General features: G+C 40.2%; 1 protein-coding gene across 1 annotated transcript in view; it reads left to right on the top strand.

The window, feature by feature from the left end:
- RARS2 (arginyl-tRNA synthetase 2, mitochondrial) overlaps positions 1-13,779 on the top strand; it is a 56,402-nt gene extending 42,623 nt beyond the window's left edge. Inside the window, exons 12-20 of the mRNA XM_084890746.1 lie at positions 3,121-3,181; positions 4,857-4,933; positions 5,625-5,749; positions 7,130-7,197; positions 7,277-7,386; positions 9,087-9,182; positions 10,877-10,951; positions 12,509-12,572; positions 13,449-13,779. Of these exons, the coding sequence (XP_084746872.1) occupies positions 3,121-3,181; positions 4,857-4,933; positions 5,625-5,749; positions 7,130-7,197; positions 7,277-7,386; positions 9,087-9,182; positions 10,877-10,951; positions 12,509-12,572; positions 13,449-13,535 (763 nt within the window). The 3' untranslated portion in view covers positions 13,536-13,779. The remainder of the gene's footprint in view (positions 1-3,120; positions 3,182-4,856; positions 4,934-5,624; positions 5,750-7,129; positions 7,198-7,276; positions 7,387-9,086; positions 9,183-10,876; positions 10,952-12,508; positions 12,573-13,448) is intronic.
- The last annotated feature ends 31 nt before the right edge of the window (positions 13,780-13,810 follow it).

Below are 13,810 nucleotides of genomic sequence, written 5' to 3'. Positions count from 1 at the left end.
TCTCTCATAAGCATAGTGAAAGTAATGATATTTTTTTTTCTTTTAACTACTATCTTTTGTTCCAAACAACTTTAAACAGCCACCAATCTCTCTTACTGCCCTTCAGAAAATTAATCTACTTTTTATTACTTTTTGAAATGTCTTTTTGTCAATTCTATACAGTTGAGGGTGGGAAATGAAAAGAACTCATATATCTAAGAAGTACATTTCTTTTTCTAGGTACAAAAATATAAACAGTAGGTCCTCGGGTTCCGTCAGAGATCCATTCCTACGGCGTAACATAATGCGATTTTTGCCGTTAAGTTGGAACCCACCTACATAAGCACCTACGTTCCTCACATGGAGCACATACACAGCAGTAATGAAGTGAAACAGTAAAAAAAAAATTTTTTAAAAGAACAATTCCTGACCTTTACTTACTTTATTATAAGTAATAAAAAACATAAAGCACATATGTACATACGTTGAAATGATGGAACTTTTTTTTTTAATAAATAAATGGGAGATGGCGACATAACCATGAAATGACATACGTCGATTCTAACTTAACCTGAGGACTGCCTGTAGTAGAAAAAAAAATTTTGTGCCAGCTAACTATTGATTACAAAAGAGACCTATGAGCAATGGTTATAAGAATTGTGTCCACTCAGATGGAAGTTCCATGACATGAAACTGCCCTGAATCTGGTGCAGGAAATTCATGCACAGGTAGGGTTCCTAGTGGCTACCGGCTACCAGCCAGGGTGCCTTCCTTCCCCCAGCTGCCTGCCACCACCGCCAACTCTGCCCCCTAGTCGAACTCCTGGTTGAGGGAACAATTTGCATATTGGGCTTTTTATTACATAGGACTAGAGGCCCAATGCATGAAATTCATGCAAGGGGCTCGGCCCTCTCAGTCACTGCATCTTTGCCTTGGTCGGCCCTTGCAGTCCTGGCTTCATCCGGAAGGTTGTTCAGCTGTCCAATCTAATTAGCATATTACGCCTTTATTATTATAGATTATGAGGTGAGTACTAATGATATTTTGATAATCCTAACATTTCAAAAGATCTAGAAACTTTTTAAGTCCTCCCCCAGTACCATATATTATCAAAAATCATTTTAATTTTAAATTTCAAGATTTTTATCATCTTGACTTGAAATTTCATAGTTTATGGTTTATTTTTTATTATTTTATATAACCTATAAACTGGGTCTTTTCTAGTTAATCAGAGATGAGAGAGTTAAATAGAACTTTTATTAAAGTACATTATGATCTTTTAAAATGCTTTAGAAAATATTACTTATGACTGATCCAAGACTTTGAAACCCCTTGATCATACTAATAGAGGAGTAGCTAGAATATATCTGTTTAACTACTATGTCAACTATCTACACTAATAAATGAGAAACATGCAAATTGACCATCACTCTGCTACACCCACCAGCCAATCAGGAGTGATTATGTAAATTAACCCAACAAACATGGTGGTGACCACGGAGCTGGAGCAAGCAGGAGGCTTGGGTTGACCCCGGAGATGGAGGTAGCCAAGCCTCCCACCCGCCCTGGCAGCTACTAAAGGAGGGGCTGGGAACCTAGGGGTGACCCAGGTTTCCAGCCAGATCTCACCGTGGCTGAAGAAGGGGCTGGTAGCTTGGGTTGCTAGGGGGCGTGTCCAGCCTGAAAACGGCCCTCCATGGGTGAGGGTCCCCACTGGGGGTTTGGCCAGCCTGCAAACAGCCATCAGCCCCTCACCCAGGCTGTCCAGGCCCCCAGTGGGGACTCCCACCATGAAGGAGGTGTGATTAGCCTGAAAATGGACTTCAGCCCCTCACCCAGGCTGGCCACGCCCCCCAAGTGGGGGACCCTCAGCCCATGGGAGCATGGCCAGCCTGCAAACCACCACAGGCCCCTTGCCCACGCCACCCCACACCCCAAAGGAAGCCCCACCCTATTTCAAGACACCCTTCAGGGCAAACCAGCTGGCCCCCACCCATGCACCAGGCTTCTATCTATACTAACAAAAGGGTAATATGCTAATAAGTCTGGGAGACCTTCCGGATGTTCTGAACAAAGCCATGGTGGCGGGCTCAAGGTAGAGGTAGTCAGAGGCCAAGAGGAGAGGGCAGTTGTGGGTGATTAGGCCAGGATGGGACAGCAGTTGTGGGTGATCAGGCCAGCGGGAGGGGTGAGGGGGGGCAGTTGGGGGTGAGCAGACCACCATGGGGGCCAGTTGGGAGCAAGCAGACCGTCAGTAGGGGTCAATTGGGAGTGATCAGAATAGCAGGGAGGCAGTTTGGAGTGAGCATGCCAGCAGGGTGCAGTTATGGGCAAGCAGGCTGGTGGGGGGGTGGGCAGTTGGGAGCAAGCACGCTGGCACGTGGGGCAGTTGGGGATGGTCAAGGTTCCAGGGAGGGCATTTGGAGGTGAGCAAGCTGGTGGCGGAGGGCAAGCAGGTCGGCAGGCAGAGTGGTTAGGGGCAGTCAAGCAGGCAGGTAGGTGAGTGGTTAGGAACCAGCAGTCACGAATTGCGAGATGGGTGTCCAACTGCCAGTTTAGGCCCAATGCCTGTAAACCGGCAGTAGGACATCCTTCAAGGGGTCCCAGATTCGGGAGGGTGCAAGCCGTGCTGAGGCCCCCGCCGTTCTTATATTTCGTACACCGGGCCACTGGTCCTGAGAAAGAAGAACAAAGGAGGATGGAACTCAATACCAGATATTACAAAGCCACTGTTCTCAAGACTGCCTGGTACTGGCACAAGAGCAGACATGTAGACCAATGGAATAGAATAGAGAACCCAGAAGTTGACCCAAACCACTATGCTCAATATTTGACAGAGGCAAGAACATACCTAGAGCTAATTTAGTTGTTATTACAACTTGTTCCAGAGTCTTACTCATTTATGGTTTTTATCTTTTCATAGCACACTTATTATTATTGCTTTTCCTAAAGCTATTTTTATTATTTTTTACTTGGCATCTCAAAATATGATATTGGGCTTATATAAGCAGGGGTAATATACCCCAGCCTGTGGGATATCAGGAGTTCTTATTTAGAAAAGCTTTATTACTATTAAATAGGTAAACAAATTATTTCTCATATCTGCTTAGTAACTCTTAACTTACGGCCCTTTTTTTTCAGAGATCTTGCAGCTGCTATAGATCGAATGGACAAGTATAATTTTGATTCAATGATTTATGTGGTAAGTAATCACAGTAAAGAACAAAAGGTTATGATCCCTACCTCATAAAAATTGCAAAGATAGAAATTGGGTTGAAAATTTATGCCATGTTGAAAATTATGGAAAAATAATGTTGTCAAACTGTAGAAAGAATTTGGTACTGCCGAAACCGGTTTGGCTCAGTGATAGAGCATCGGTCTGTGGACTGAAAGGTCCCGGGTTCGATTCCAGTCAAGGGCATGTATGTTGGTTGCGGGCACATCCCTGGCAGGGGGTGTGCAGGAGGCGGCTGGTCAGTGTTTCTCTCTCATCAACATTTCTGGCTCTCTATGTCTCTCCCTTCCTCTCTGTAAAATATCAATAAAATTTTTTTTTTTTTTTTAAAGAATTTGGTACTAAGTGTGATTAAGGTGGCAACCACAATGTTTAAAAAAAAAAAAACACATAAAAATTAAAAAGTTCACATTGTTTCATAGTAAAACAAAATTAATTATCTAAATCAGGAAAATGGTTATGTGAAATGAATATGTACAGGTCACTATCATACACTTTTTAAAAAAATATATTTCATTGATTTTTTACAGAGAGGAAGAGCGAGAGAGAGCCAGAAACATCGATGGGAGAGAGACATCGATCAGCTGCCTCCTGCACCCCCCTACTGGGGATGTGCCCGCAACCAAGGTACATGCCCTTGACCGGAATCGAACCCGGGACCTTCTAGTCGGCAGGCCGACACTCTATCGACTGAGCCAAACCGGTTTCGGCTTCTGTCATACACTTTTAAAAATAACTTTCTATTTTAAATATTTTAAGACTCACAAGAAGTTTTAAAATAAGATAGTGTTTTCATATGCCCTCTACCTAGCCTTCCCCAACAATAGTATCTTACATAACCATAATGCTATGTCCATACCAAAAAAGCAACATTGGAAGAGACTTTAATTAAATTTTGCCAATTTTTACATTACTGGTGCATGGGCCTGAATGTTTTTATGTGGTGTGTTTTTATGAAATTTTATCACATATGTAGATGCACATAACCATCACCACATTTAGGATGCAAAACTGTTCCATCACAAAACAAAATCCCTCGTGGTAACCACTTAATAACCATACCTCCCCAACCCTAACCCTTGGCAACCACTTCTCTGTTCTTCATTACTACAGTTTTGTCATTGTACAAATGTTATATAAATGCATTCACAGTACGTGACCTTTTGAGTTTGGCTTGTTTTTACTCAACCTTCGGAATGCCCTTGAGATCCACCAATCTCTTGTTTGTATCTGTTCCATTTGTGGCTGAGTAGTATTTAGTCTCTTCTTCCCTTTCCTTCACTTCCATGTAAACTCCTTTCCCCTAAGAAAAAAAGTTGCTATTAAATATCGTTTTAGAGCTTAGCTTTGTTGTTCTTTGAGATAAAGATCATAACAGCTGGGAGAGAAGGAATTTAAATAGAAGATTCAGAATATTAAAGCTTGAGTTTCCTCCTTACAGTGTAGCAGCTTGCTCTTCCTTCTCATCTAGAACACTCACCTAAGACGGTCTTCTGGTGGCTTCTTCTTTATGTGTTTATTTAAAACTTATCAATTAACAATGACTGTAGTCTGTCAGAACTCAAATATTTTAATTCATGTCCAGCATATTTTTGTAAATTATCATTGTTCTTTTATTTTAAATACTTTTTCCCCCCCAAAGACAGATAAAGGACAAAAAAAGCATTTTCAGCAAGTGTTCCAAATGCTGCAGATCATGGGCTATGACTGGGCAAAAAGGTAATGTGTGCATGGCTGTTAACTACCTGCCTCAGAATCATTGTTAGGTCAGCCAAATCCAAAAATGTGCCAAGTTCTTAAAAATTTTCATTGAAATTTCTAAGTTTTAAGGTGTTAGTGTGGGAGAGCAGATATTTTTATGTGTGTTAATTTATGCCTGGCTGTATTAATAAGTAGCTTATATAAACATTTAATAAATGTTTTTATTAGATATCTGCTCTCAGTGGCTTGATTTTAAAATGTCTTTTTTTAATATGTCTTTATTGATTTTAGAGGGAGAGAGAGAAAAAAACCATCGATGATAAAAATGAACCATTGATTGACTGCCCCTACTGGCGATCAAGCCCATAACCTGGGCATGTGCCCTTGACTGGCATCAAACCCGGACCCTTCAGTCTGTAAGCTGATGCTCTATCCTCTGAGCAAAACCAGCTAGGGTTGATTTTCAAAATTCTTTAACCCCCTCTCCTGTTTTTCATAAAGGCAACTATGCTAGTGATTATCTCTAAATAATGCTGTGTGTTTAACATCTGTGGCATACAATAGTAACATCATGTTTCAATCTATTAATTTTTTTAAACCTCATTATGAGAGTTGAAATTCAGACTACTCTTTAAAGTGGTTTTATTCTATACTTTGGTAACCAGCTAGTTTTTAGTTTTCAGCTAACTAAATGCTCACTCCATTTCAGGTGCCAACATGTGCCCTTCGGAGTGGTGCAGGGAATGAAGACTCGAAGAGGAGATGTTACTTTTCTGGAAGATGTCTTAAATGAGATTCGATTAAGGATGCTACAGAACATGGCTTCTATTAAGAGTGAATTCACTTTTTTGTTATAGTCATAACTTATCTGCCTTTTTTTTTTTAATCTTTATTGTTGAAAGTATTACATATGTCTCCTTTTTCCCCCTCATTGACATCTTCTAGCCTGCTCCCACCTCCCACCCAGGCCTTCACCATCCTATTATCTGTGTCCATGGGTTATGGATATATGCATAAAAATTATTCTTTAATCTCATCCCACCCACCTACCTACCTCTGGCTACCATCAACAAATCAACAAATGTGCTGGCAAGAATACTCCTGGTGGGAATGCAGACTGGTGCAGCAAAGGTGAAAAACAGTATAGGTTTCCCTTAAAAAATTAAATATGGAACTGCCATTTGGCCCAGTGATCTCACTTCTAGGAATATATCCTAAGAAACCCAAAACACCAATCAGAAAGAACATATGCTTCCCTGTGTTTATAGTAGCACAGTTTATAATAGCTAAGATGTGGAAACAGCCTTAGTGCCCATCAGTAGATGAGTGGATAAAAAAGCTGTGGTACATTTATACCGTGGAATGCTATGCAGCTGTTTAAAAGAAGGATCTTAGCCTATGTACCACTTTTATATTTTGCAGGACTTCTGTGCAGTGTGATTTATTATTACCATTCCTCATTGAACTTTCACTAATCTTATTTAAAAAACAGCTTTCACTAATTAAAGTTGCCGGAATTGTCAGACTTACTGCTCAAGTATTGTTTTGTGTGTTTTTTTAAATATATTTTATTATTTTGTACAGAGAGGAAGGGAGAGAGATAGAGAGCTAGAAACATCGATGAGAGAGAGAGTCATCGACCAGCTGCCTCTTGCACACCCCCTACTGGGGATATGCCCGCAACCAAGGTACATGCCCTTGACCGGAATCGAACCCGGGACCTTTCAGTCCCCAAGCCGACGCTCTATCCATTGAGCCAAACCGGTCTCGGCAAGTATTGTTCAGTCAGTAATCTGATTTGATATTACAGTGGCCTCTCTTCATGGATAGCTTCATATTATCATTTCATTGTTGGTAGTAGTTCTGTGAAGTTCCTGTTATATAATTTTAAATTAGTCACAAATCCTTATGGCTTTAACCGTCACCCTTGGAAAAATAAGTGCCAGCTCTATCTATTGTCTTAGAAGGATATTTTTTTATAAGAGATATTTATTTAAAAAATAAACACAAAAAAGGAGTATTTTCCCTTTTAATGAATGCAGGGGAATTGTCATTATCAAAGGAAAGTAAACCCAAATTAGAAAAGTAAATTGCCCACTGTACACCTGTTTGTTCTTGATACTACCAGCATCCATTTTTGGCAGATTTTATCTCCACTTCAGTCTGACTCTGTAGATTCGTGCAGGTTAACAATACCACCTTTGTCTGTTTCAGCCACCAAAGAACTGGAGAACCCACAGGAGACGGCAGAGAGGGTCGGGCTGGCAGCACTCATTATTCAGGTCTGTTAGACAGCTTCCTGAGACCCTTTGTGTGGTAATAGAACGAATCCCAGCACTGAAGATTTCTCTGTCATTTTAGGACTTCAGAGGTTTACTCTTAGCTGACTATCAGTTCAGCTGGGATCGTGTGTTCCAGAGTCGTGGGGACACAGGTGTCTTCCTGCAGTACACGCACGCCCGCCTCCACAGGTGAGAAGAGGCTGCAGGGAAACTGTGGGCCGCTCTGCCCTTCCCAGGGTGGGGTTTGACTGCTGCAATCCTAAGACCAAAGGCCCTATTTTCCGGGCTTCTCTGATATCTCATATTCAAATCTAATTAGAGTACAGTGGACAGCCTACATGTTATGTTGTTTTCTTGTAGGGATTATAGAATATTTATTAGGCACCTATGTAGGAAATGCTTTTATGCATATTACTTTATTTAGTATTTACAGTCATCCTACCAAAAGAATATACGTTTTCAGATAAAGATACAGATTAAAAAAATTGGGGCATCAAGCTCTGGCTGGTGTGGCTCTGCTTACACCAAAAGTTCAGTTCCATCAGGCACAGAGCCCAGGTTGTGAATTTGACCAATGTTATTTTCTCTCTGTGTGTCTCTCCTTTATCCCTCTCTCTAAAAATATAAAAATAAAAATAAAATTTTTTTAAAAATTGAAGCATCAGGTTGAACTTAGTTTTAAAGACAGATCCTGTCACTAAGTGGAGCATGACTGAGAAATGCATTCTTAGGCGATTTCATGGTTGTGCACACATCACAGAGTGCATTTTCATAAATCTAGATGGTATAACCTGCTACACACAAGTAGGCTGTATGCTATATAGCTTTGTAGGGGAACAAAAATAATTTCCCTGCACCCTTTCTTCTGGGTTCCTGACTGATATACTCCTATAATAAAAGACAGATTAACAGGAGAAAAACTAAAGCTTAATAATGTGTATGCTTCCAGTATACATGGAAGAGACCCAGGAAAACTGGGATACTTGCCAAAATGTCTGCAGCCACCACCTTAAAATACCATCTTCAGTTGAAGATAAAAGGAGATGTTGGGGGTGAGAGTGGTCCGTTATGGAAGGTTACCAGGAAGAGCACAGTTAAAATCAAGGGTGAGATTGTTATACAGATTTAAGTCATAATCTTCTGCATTGATAAGAGTTTCTAGAAATAAGGTCATCTTCATTTTTCACGGTACCGCAGGGAGACACCCTTAACAAATGGAGATTCTCTTACACAAAGTGTAACTTCTACTTGATTTTCAGAGCTTCTCCCTTTCGTATCTACTGTCTCTTAAAATTAACCAGCCTAAATAATACTTATGCCAAATAGACATATTTTGGGGTAATAGATTCTCTTTTCCTACAGCTCATAGACTACAAATCTATACAGCATGTTACTGTACGGAACACTGTAGGCCAATGTTTCCCAAAGTGTGGTACGCATACCCCCAGGGGTACAGGAAGAGTTTGGTGGGGGTACGTGTTGCACCGGAGTTTGGTGGGGATATGCTCTGCACTGTCTTAGCTGCGCCTAATTCTATGTTCTCATGAGTACAAGGCATACTCAGCGTTACGAAAATTATAGAAGGGGTACACATATGTCAAAAGTTTGGGAAACACTGCTGTAGGCAAATGTCACGCAATGGTATTTGTGTAGCGCATTGTACTATAGTGTTATGACAGCTACAGTATAAAAAAGTGATAGGAATTTTTCAGCTTCATCATAATCTAATGGGAACACCATCCTATACTCCATCCATGGTTGACCAGCATTATGCGGCATGACTATATTAAGGAGAGCAAGACTGTATTATGACATGGTTCATCACTTGCAATTATGTGTCCTTCGATGCCTTGTTTAATCCTTTGTTGTTTTCACACTTTTGATAACAGTTTGGAAGAGACTTTTGGATGTGGTTATCTGAATGACTTCAACACTGCTTGTTTACAAGAACCACAGTCTGTTTCAATTCTCCAGCATCTGCTCAGGTATGGTTTTCAAGTATTATTGAGTCAACTTCTACTTAGTGAAACTGTTCTGAACTCAGGTTCCTATGTCCTATGCTTCGAAAAGCCAAAACTCAAACCTCAGCATTTGGAATTTATTGATTGAGGAGCCAACCAAGATATGAGACCTAAGAATGCCTCAAATCCATCTTACCGATGGACAAGGTTAAGGATTTTTTTTTTAATATATTTTATTGATATTTTACAGAGAGGAGGAAGGGAAAGAGATAGAGAGCTAGAAACGTCAATGAGAGAGAAACATCGACCAGCTGCCTCTTGCACACCCCCTATTGGGGATGTGCCCGCAACCAATGTACATGCTCTTGACCGGAATCGAACCTGGGACCTTTCAGTCCGCAGACCGACGCTCTACCACTGAGCCAAACTGGTTTCGGCTCAAGGAGTAGATTCTAAGATTCTGTGAGAGGGCACATGGGTCATGGGTGATATTGAATCTCCATCGTTTTCTGCAAAGCTTGTAAATTATTGCCTCGTGACCATTCCTTTCTCTGAAGAAGCAGAAACATTGAATTGAGATGTTATTTGTGGTTTTCCTGAAATGGTTGTTTGACCAGTAGATCACAAATTGTTAATCCAGGTACTGGTCACAGTCTTGCTAAGCCCTACTGTTTAAACATTAAGCAGCCCATCGCTACAAGGGAATGGGTGGGTTAATATAGTTTCATTAGGGGAAAACAGAGGACCTATCTTGCAGAGATAAAAAGAGGGCCTGACTTGTGGGTCCAGTTACAAAATGATTGTTGGTGCTTTGCAAGCCATTGGAGTGAACAGGCCAATAACTAGCTCTTGCCTCTAGTCAGCATTTTCCTCAAGGTAGATTAAAAAATGATTGTCTGCCTTTTAAGGGCACACAGAGAGCATACGAATGGTTGTTAGGTCTTAAAAATATTACTACCACTGAATTAGCCTAAGCACCAAACACCCTTTAGGTAGTATGAGAATGTGAACCCTGGTAAAAGCATAACTGTGTAATTTTTTAAAAGATCATCTTCTCACCCTGCATAATAAGAAAAGGAAAATCCCTGCCTTTACACAGCTTCCCAGAGTCTTCCATTTGCCTCTTGGTTTCAAGTCACAGTTTCAAATATGCATCTAATGCCCTCATACGGGCGGAGACTGCACTTTTGAGTTCTCCACCATCACTGGGAAACCAGCCTTGTGAGGAGAGCTTAGTCTCCAGAAGGGATGCAGATGGATAACAAGGCAGTTTTGTCTGATTGCCACACAGCGGTGATTCTTTCCTGGGATCAAAAGGAGCTAGTTTACTCATATTTGGCTAATTTGTGAGGAAATATAAGCCAACTTGGATTTTTTATATTGAGGGTAGGCTATGTTTGCTAGTTTCTAGATTATGTCCCTAAACATCACTAAGCAGCTTTTACATTCAATTTAACAGCCATGGTTTGAGTTCTTGTGCTGAAGAAGGCCTAAGGAATAAAAAGATGATTTAGAAAGTATCTGCCATCTAGAAATTTGTGAGAGAAAAATGTGCCTTTACCTTCAACTGTACACCGGTCTTTTTTCATATATAATACTTCCTACACTTAGTGATGTCAAATCAACCTTACATCTTGGATCTCTGTCTTAACATCTTAGCTTATTGTAACATGTGCACAGTCTTCCACTGACAGTTGCTCCTGTCATCTTTCTTTTAGGTTTGACGAAGTGCTTTATAAATCATCTCAGGACCTTCAACCCAGGCACATTGTCAGCTACCTTCTAACTCTAAGGTATTTTTATAATCTTGCTATTTTTCAGGTGTAACCAGACAGCTGAGGCCTGATCTGATAAGGGACCTTTCCTTCATCTGAAGTGTTCCTATAAATAAATCCTTTGGCCTAAAAATATTGTGTGCTTTAAGTTACAGGAATTCTTGCCTCATCTTTGCAAATTAGCAATCAATGTTCATCTGGTCACTCAGTCAAGTGAACAGGAAACAGCAGTCTCATAGGAGGTTACAGAACAGTGTGTAGGTATGTGTTAGGATAGAGTGGATGTGAGAGCAAATGTCAGGGCACTCAGCCCAGCCTTGAGGGATCAGAGAGGGCTTTCCAGAGGAAAGGAGGAGACATTAACTAGGAGAAACAAAGTGGCAGAGGGAGAAGAGAAAGCCCAGAGCTTGCAAGAATATAATCATTAAAGGAACATGATCAGCATATTCCCGGGCAAGATCCAATGAAGCATTTCTGCCATGTACTAGGCCAGTGGTCAGCAAACTGCGGCTCACGAGCCACATGCGGCTCTTTGGCCCCTTGCGTTTTTAGCAAAGGCCAGCTTAGGAGTACCTTAATTAAGTTAATAACAATGTACCTACCTATATAGTTTAAGTTTAAAAAATTTGCCTCTCAAAAGAAATTTCAATCATCATACTGTTGATATTTGGCTCTGTTGACTAATGAGTTTGCTGACCACTGTACTAGGCATTTCATCTTTTCAGGGCAGCAGGGTCCACAAAAAGGTTTTAAGCAGAGGCATAGAAATATCAGTCAGCTAGAGGGCAAGAATGAATTGAGAAGCAAGTCAGTGACACTTTGATAGGCATTTCATAGTAGCTATTTTAGAAACGTGACTATTTGATTCTGTCTTCTGAGTGATAACTATGTCTCCCCGTAAAAGCTATTTAAGAAATATTTGCTTTTATTCAAGACTTACTGAAACCAAAGATTTATTGGGACTGTTCTCTTAATTATGCTTTTTATTTTTACTTCCCTAGATTTAAATAAATCTTTCCTTTAAAATCCACTTAGGCAGATAGATACGAAAAAGCCAAAAAGTCTTATTAAATGCCACTTAATCAATGAAACAAATGTCATAAGCATCATTTCTCTGGCACACTGTTGTAATTGCTGCCTTACCTAAATAGAAAAAAATGTTTTAAAGATGAGTGGCCAGTATGTGTGCAGAGTGGACTGATAATTAGTCTCTACCTGACCTCTTCACCATACAGAGATGAAAAGGCCAGATCATCTTAAAGGAAGCCCAATGAGGAAAAACTCACTAGAAAGGAATCTCCTATATTTGTAAAACTAATAATGAAATAATCTTTTTTTTTCCCCAAAGAGAGGGAGGGGGCGGAGATGGATTTGTTGTTACACTTATTTATACATTCATCGGTTGTTTCCCACAATCTTGGCATCTAGGAATGATGCTCTAACCAACTAAACTACCTAGCCAGGGCCTTCAACTTTTGAACTTTTGAAAAATCTTAATGGTTGTATTTTAGATACCAGGCTTCTATGTTACAACAGGAAATTGCTACTGGTCCTGATCATGATTTCTCTTTTCAGTCACCTTGCAGCTGTGGCACACAGAACACTGCCCATAAAACAGAGTCCTCCTGAAGTGGCTGGGGTATGTTACACAGTGTTTTGTGTGTAATGTCTAGCATCCCCAGACTAATATTACTCAGTCAGTCTTGCAAATGTTTCTAAAATAATACCCAGTTGTTCAACTACAGCAATGTACTTAAGGTAATAATTAGAATTGATTTGTAACAATCAACATTTATGTACTTTGCAACATACTGAACTATGAAGTACATTTTCCTACATGAAGTGTTACAGTGATTGGTTCCCTTATCTGAATCTGTGCTGTATGATGGTACTGTCACTCACTCCCCAACCCTTGGGTACCAGTGTTACTGTTAGAGATTCTAGGAATTTGTATTCCCTTGCCTATAGCAAACCCCAGGGCACTTTTAAGATGTTGTTTGTACTTAGAAGAAAGCTAAATTTATCTTTTTTTTAAATATATTTTTATTGATTTTTTTACACAGAGAAAGGGAGAGAGTTAGAAACATCGATGGAAGAGTCATCAATCAGCTGCCTCTTGCACACCCCCTACTGGGGACGTGCCCGCAACCAGGGTACATGCCCTTCACCGGAATCGAACCTGGGATCCTTCAGTCCCTAGGCCGATGCTCTATTCCAGGGGTCTTCAAACTACGGTCCGTGGGCCACATGCAGCCCCCAGGGGAGTCTGATCCTGCCCGCCAGGTTTTTTGGGCAGTGAGCGCAGCCGAGGTGTTACAGTAGGAATTAGTAGTTCATATAGTCCGGCCCTCCAGCTCTCTGAGGGACCGTGATCTGGCCCCCACTTTAAAAAGTTTGAGGACCCCTGCAATGAGCCAAACCAGTTTCGGCTAAATTTATTCTTAAAAACATTCTTATTCACTTTATACTTAGCCTATTATTGAACATTTAATCATTCTTTGATTTATTTTTGTAGGCCAGACTTCATCTTTTCAAAGCTGTCCGTTCTGTCCTAGCCAATGGAATGAAACTTCTTGGAATAACACCTGTATGTAGGATGTAATTTCCAATGAAAATGGTTTTTTAAATACTAATTCTAGTTATCTATTCTTATATGCCTTGCTGTTTATAATTTTATTATTCTGTGTTAGAATCTATATATTGTCTATAAGTGATTTATCAACTGATTAAATCTTTATACTTAAAAAGAAATCTCAGTCATTAAGTATTAAAGAGACTTTTTGTAAAATTAATTTAAATCTTTTCAATGCATTGTGGTCTAACGGGAATAAAGGGCTAGAGTTTAAATTCTACTTTGAGGTTTCTCACATTGTCATT

Source organism: Pipistrellus hanaki (genome assembly GCF_964339955.1).
Source record: "Pipistrellus hanaki genome assembly, chromosome: 7".
NCBI classification, from domain to species: domain Eukaryota; kingdom Metazoa; phylum Chordata; class Mammalia; order Chiroptera; family Vespertilionidae; genus Pipistrellus; species Pipistrellus hanaki.
Note: the sequence above shows the minus strand (reverse complement) of the source record. Positions and strands in the feature narration are given on the sequence as shown.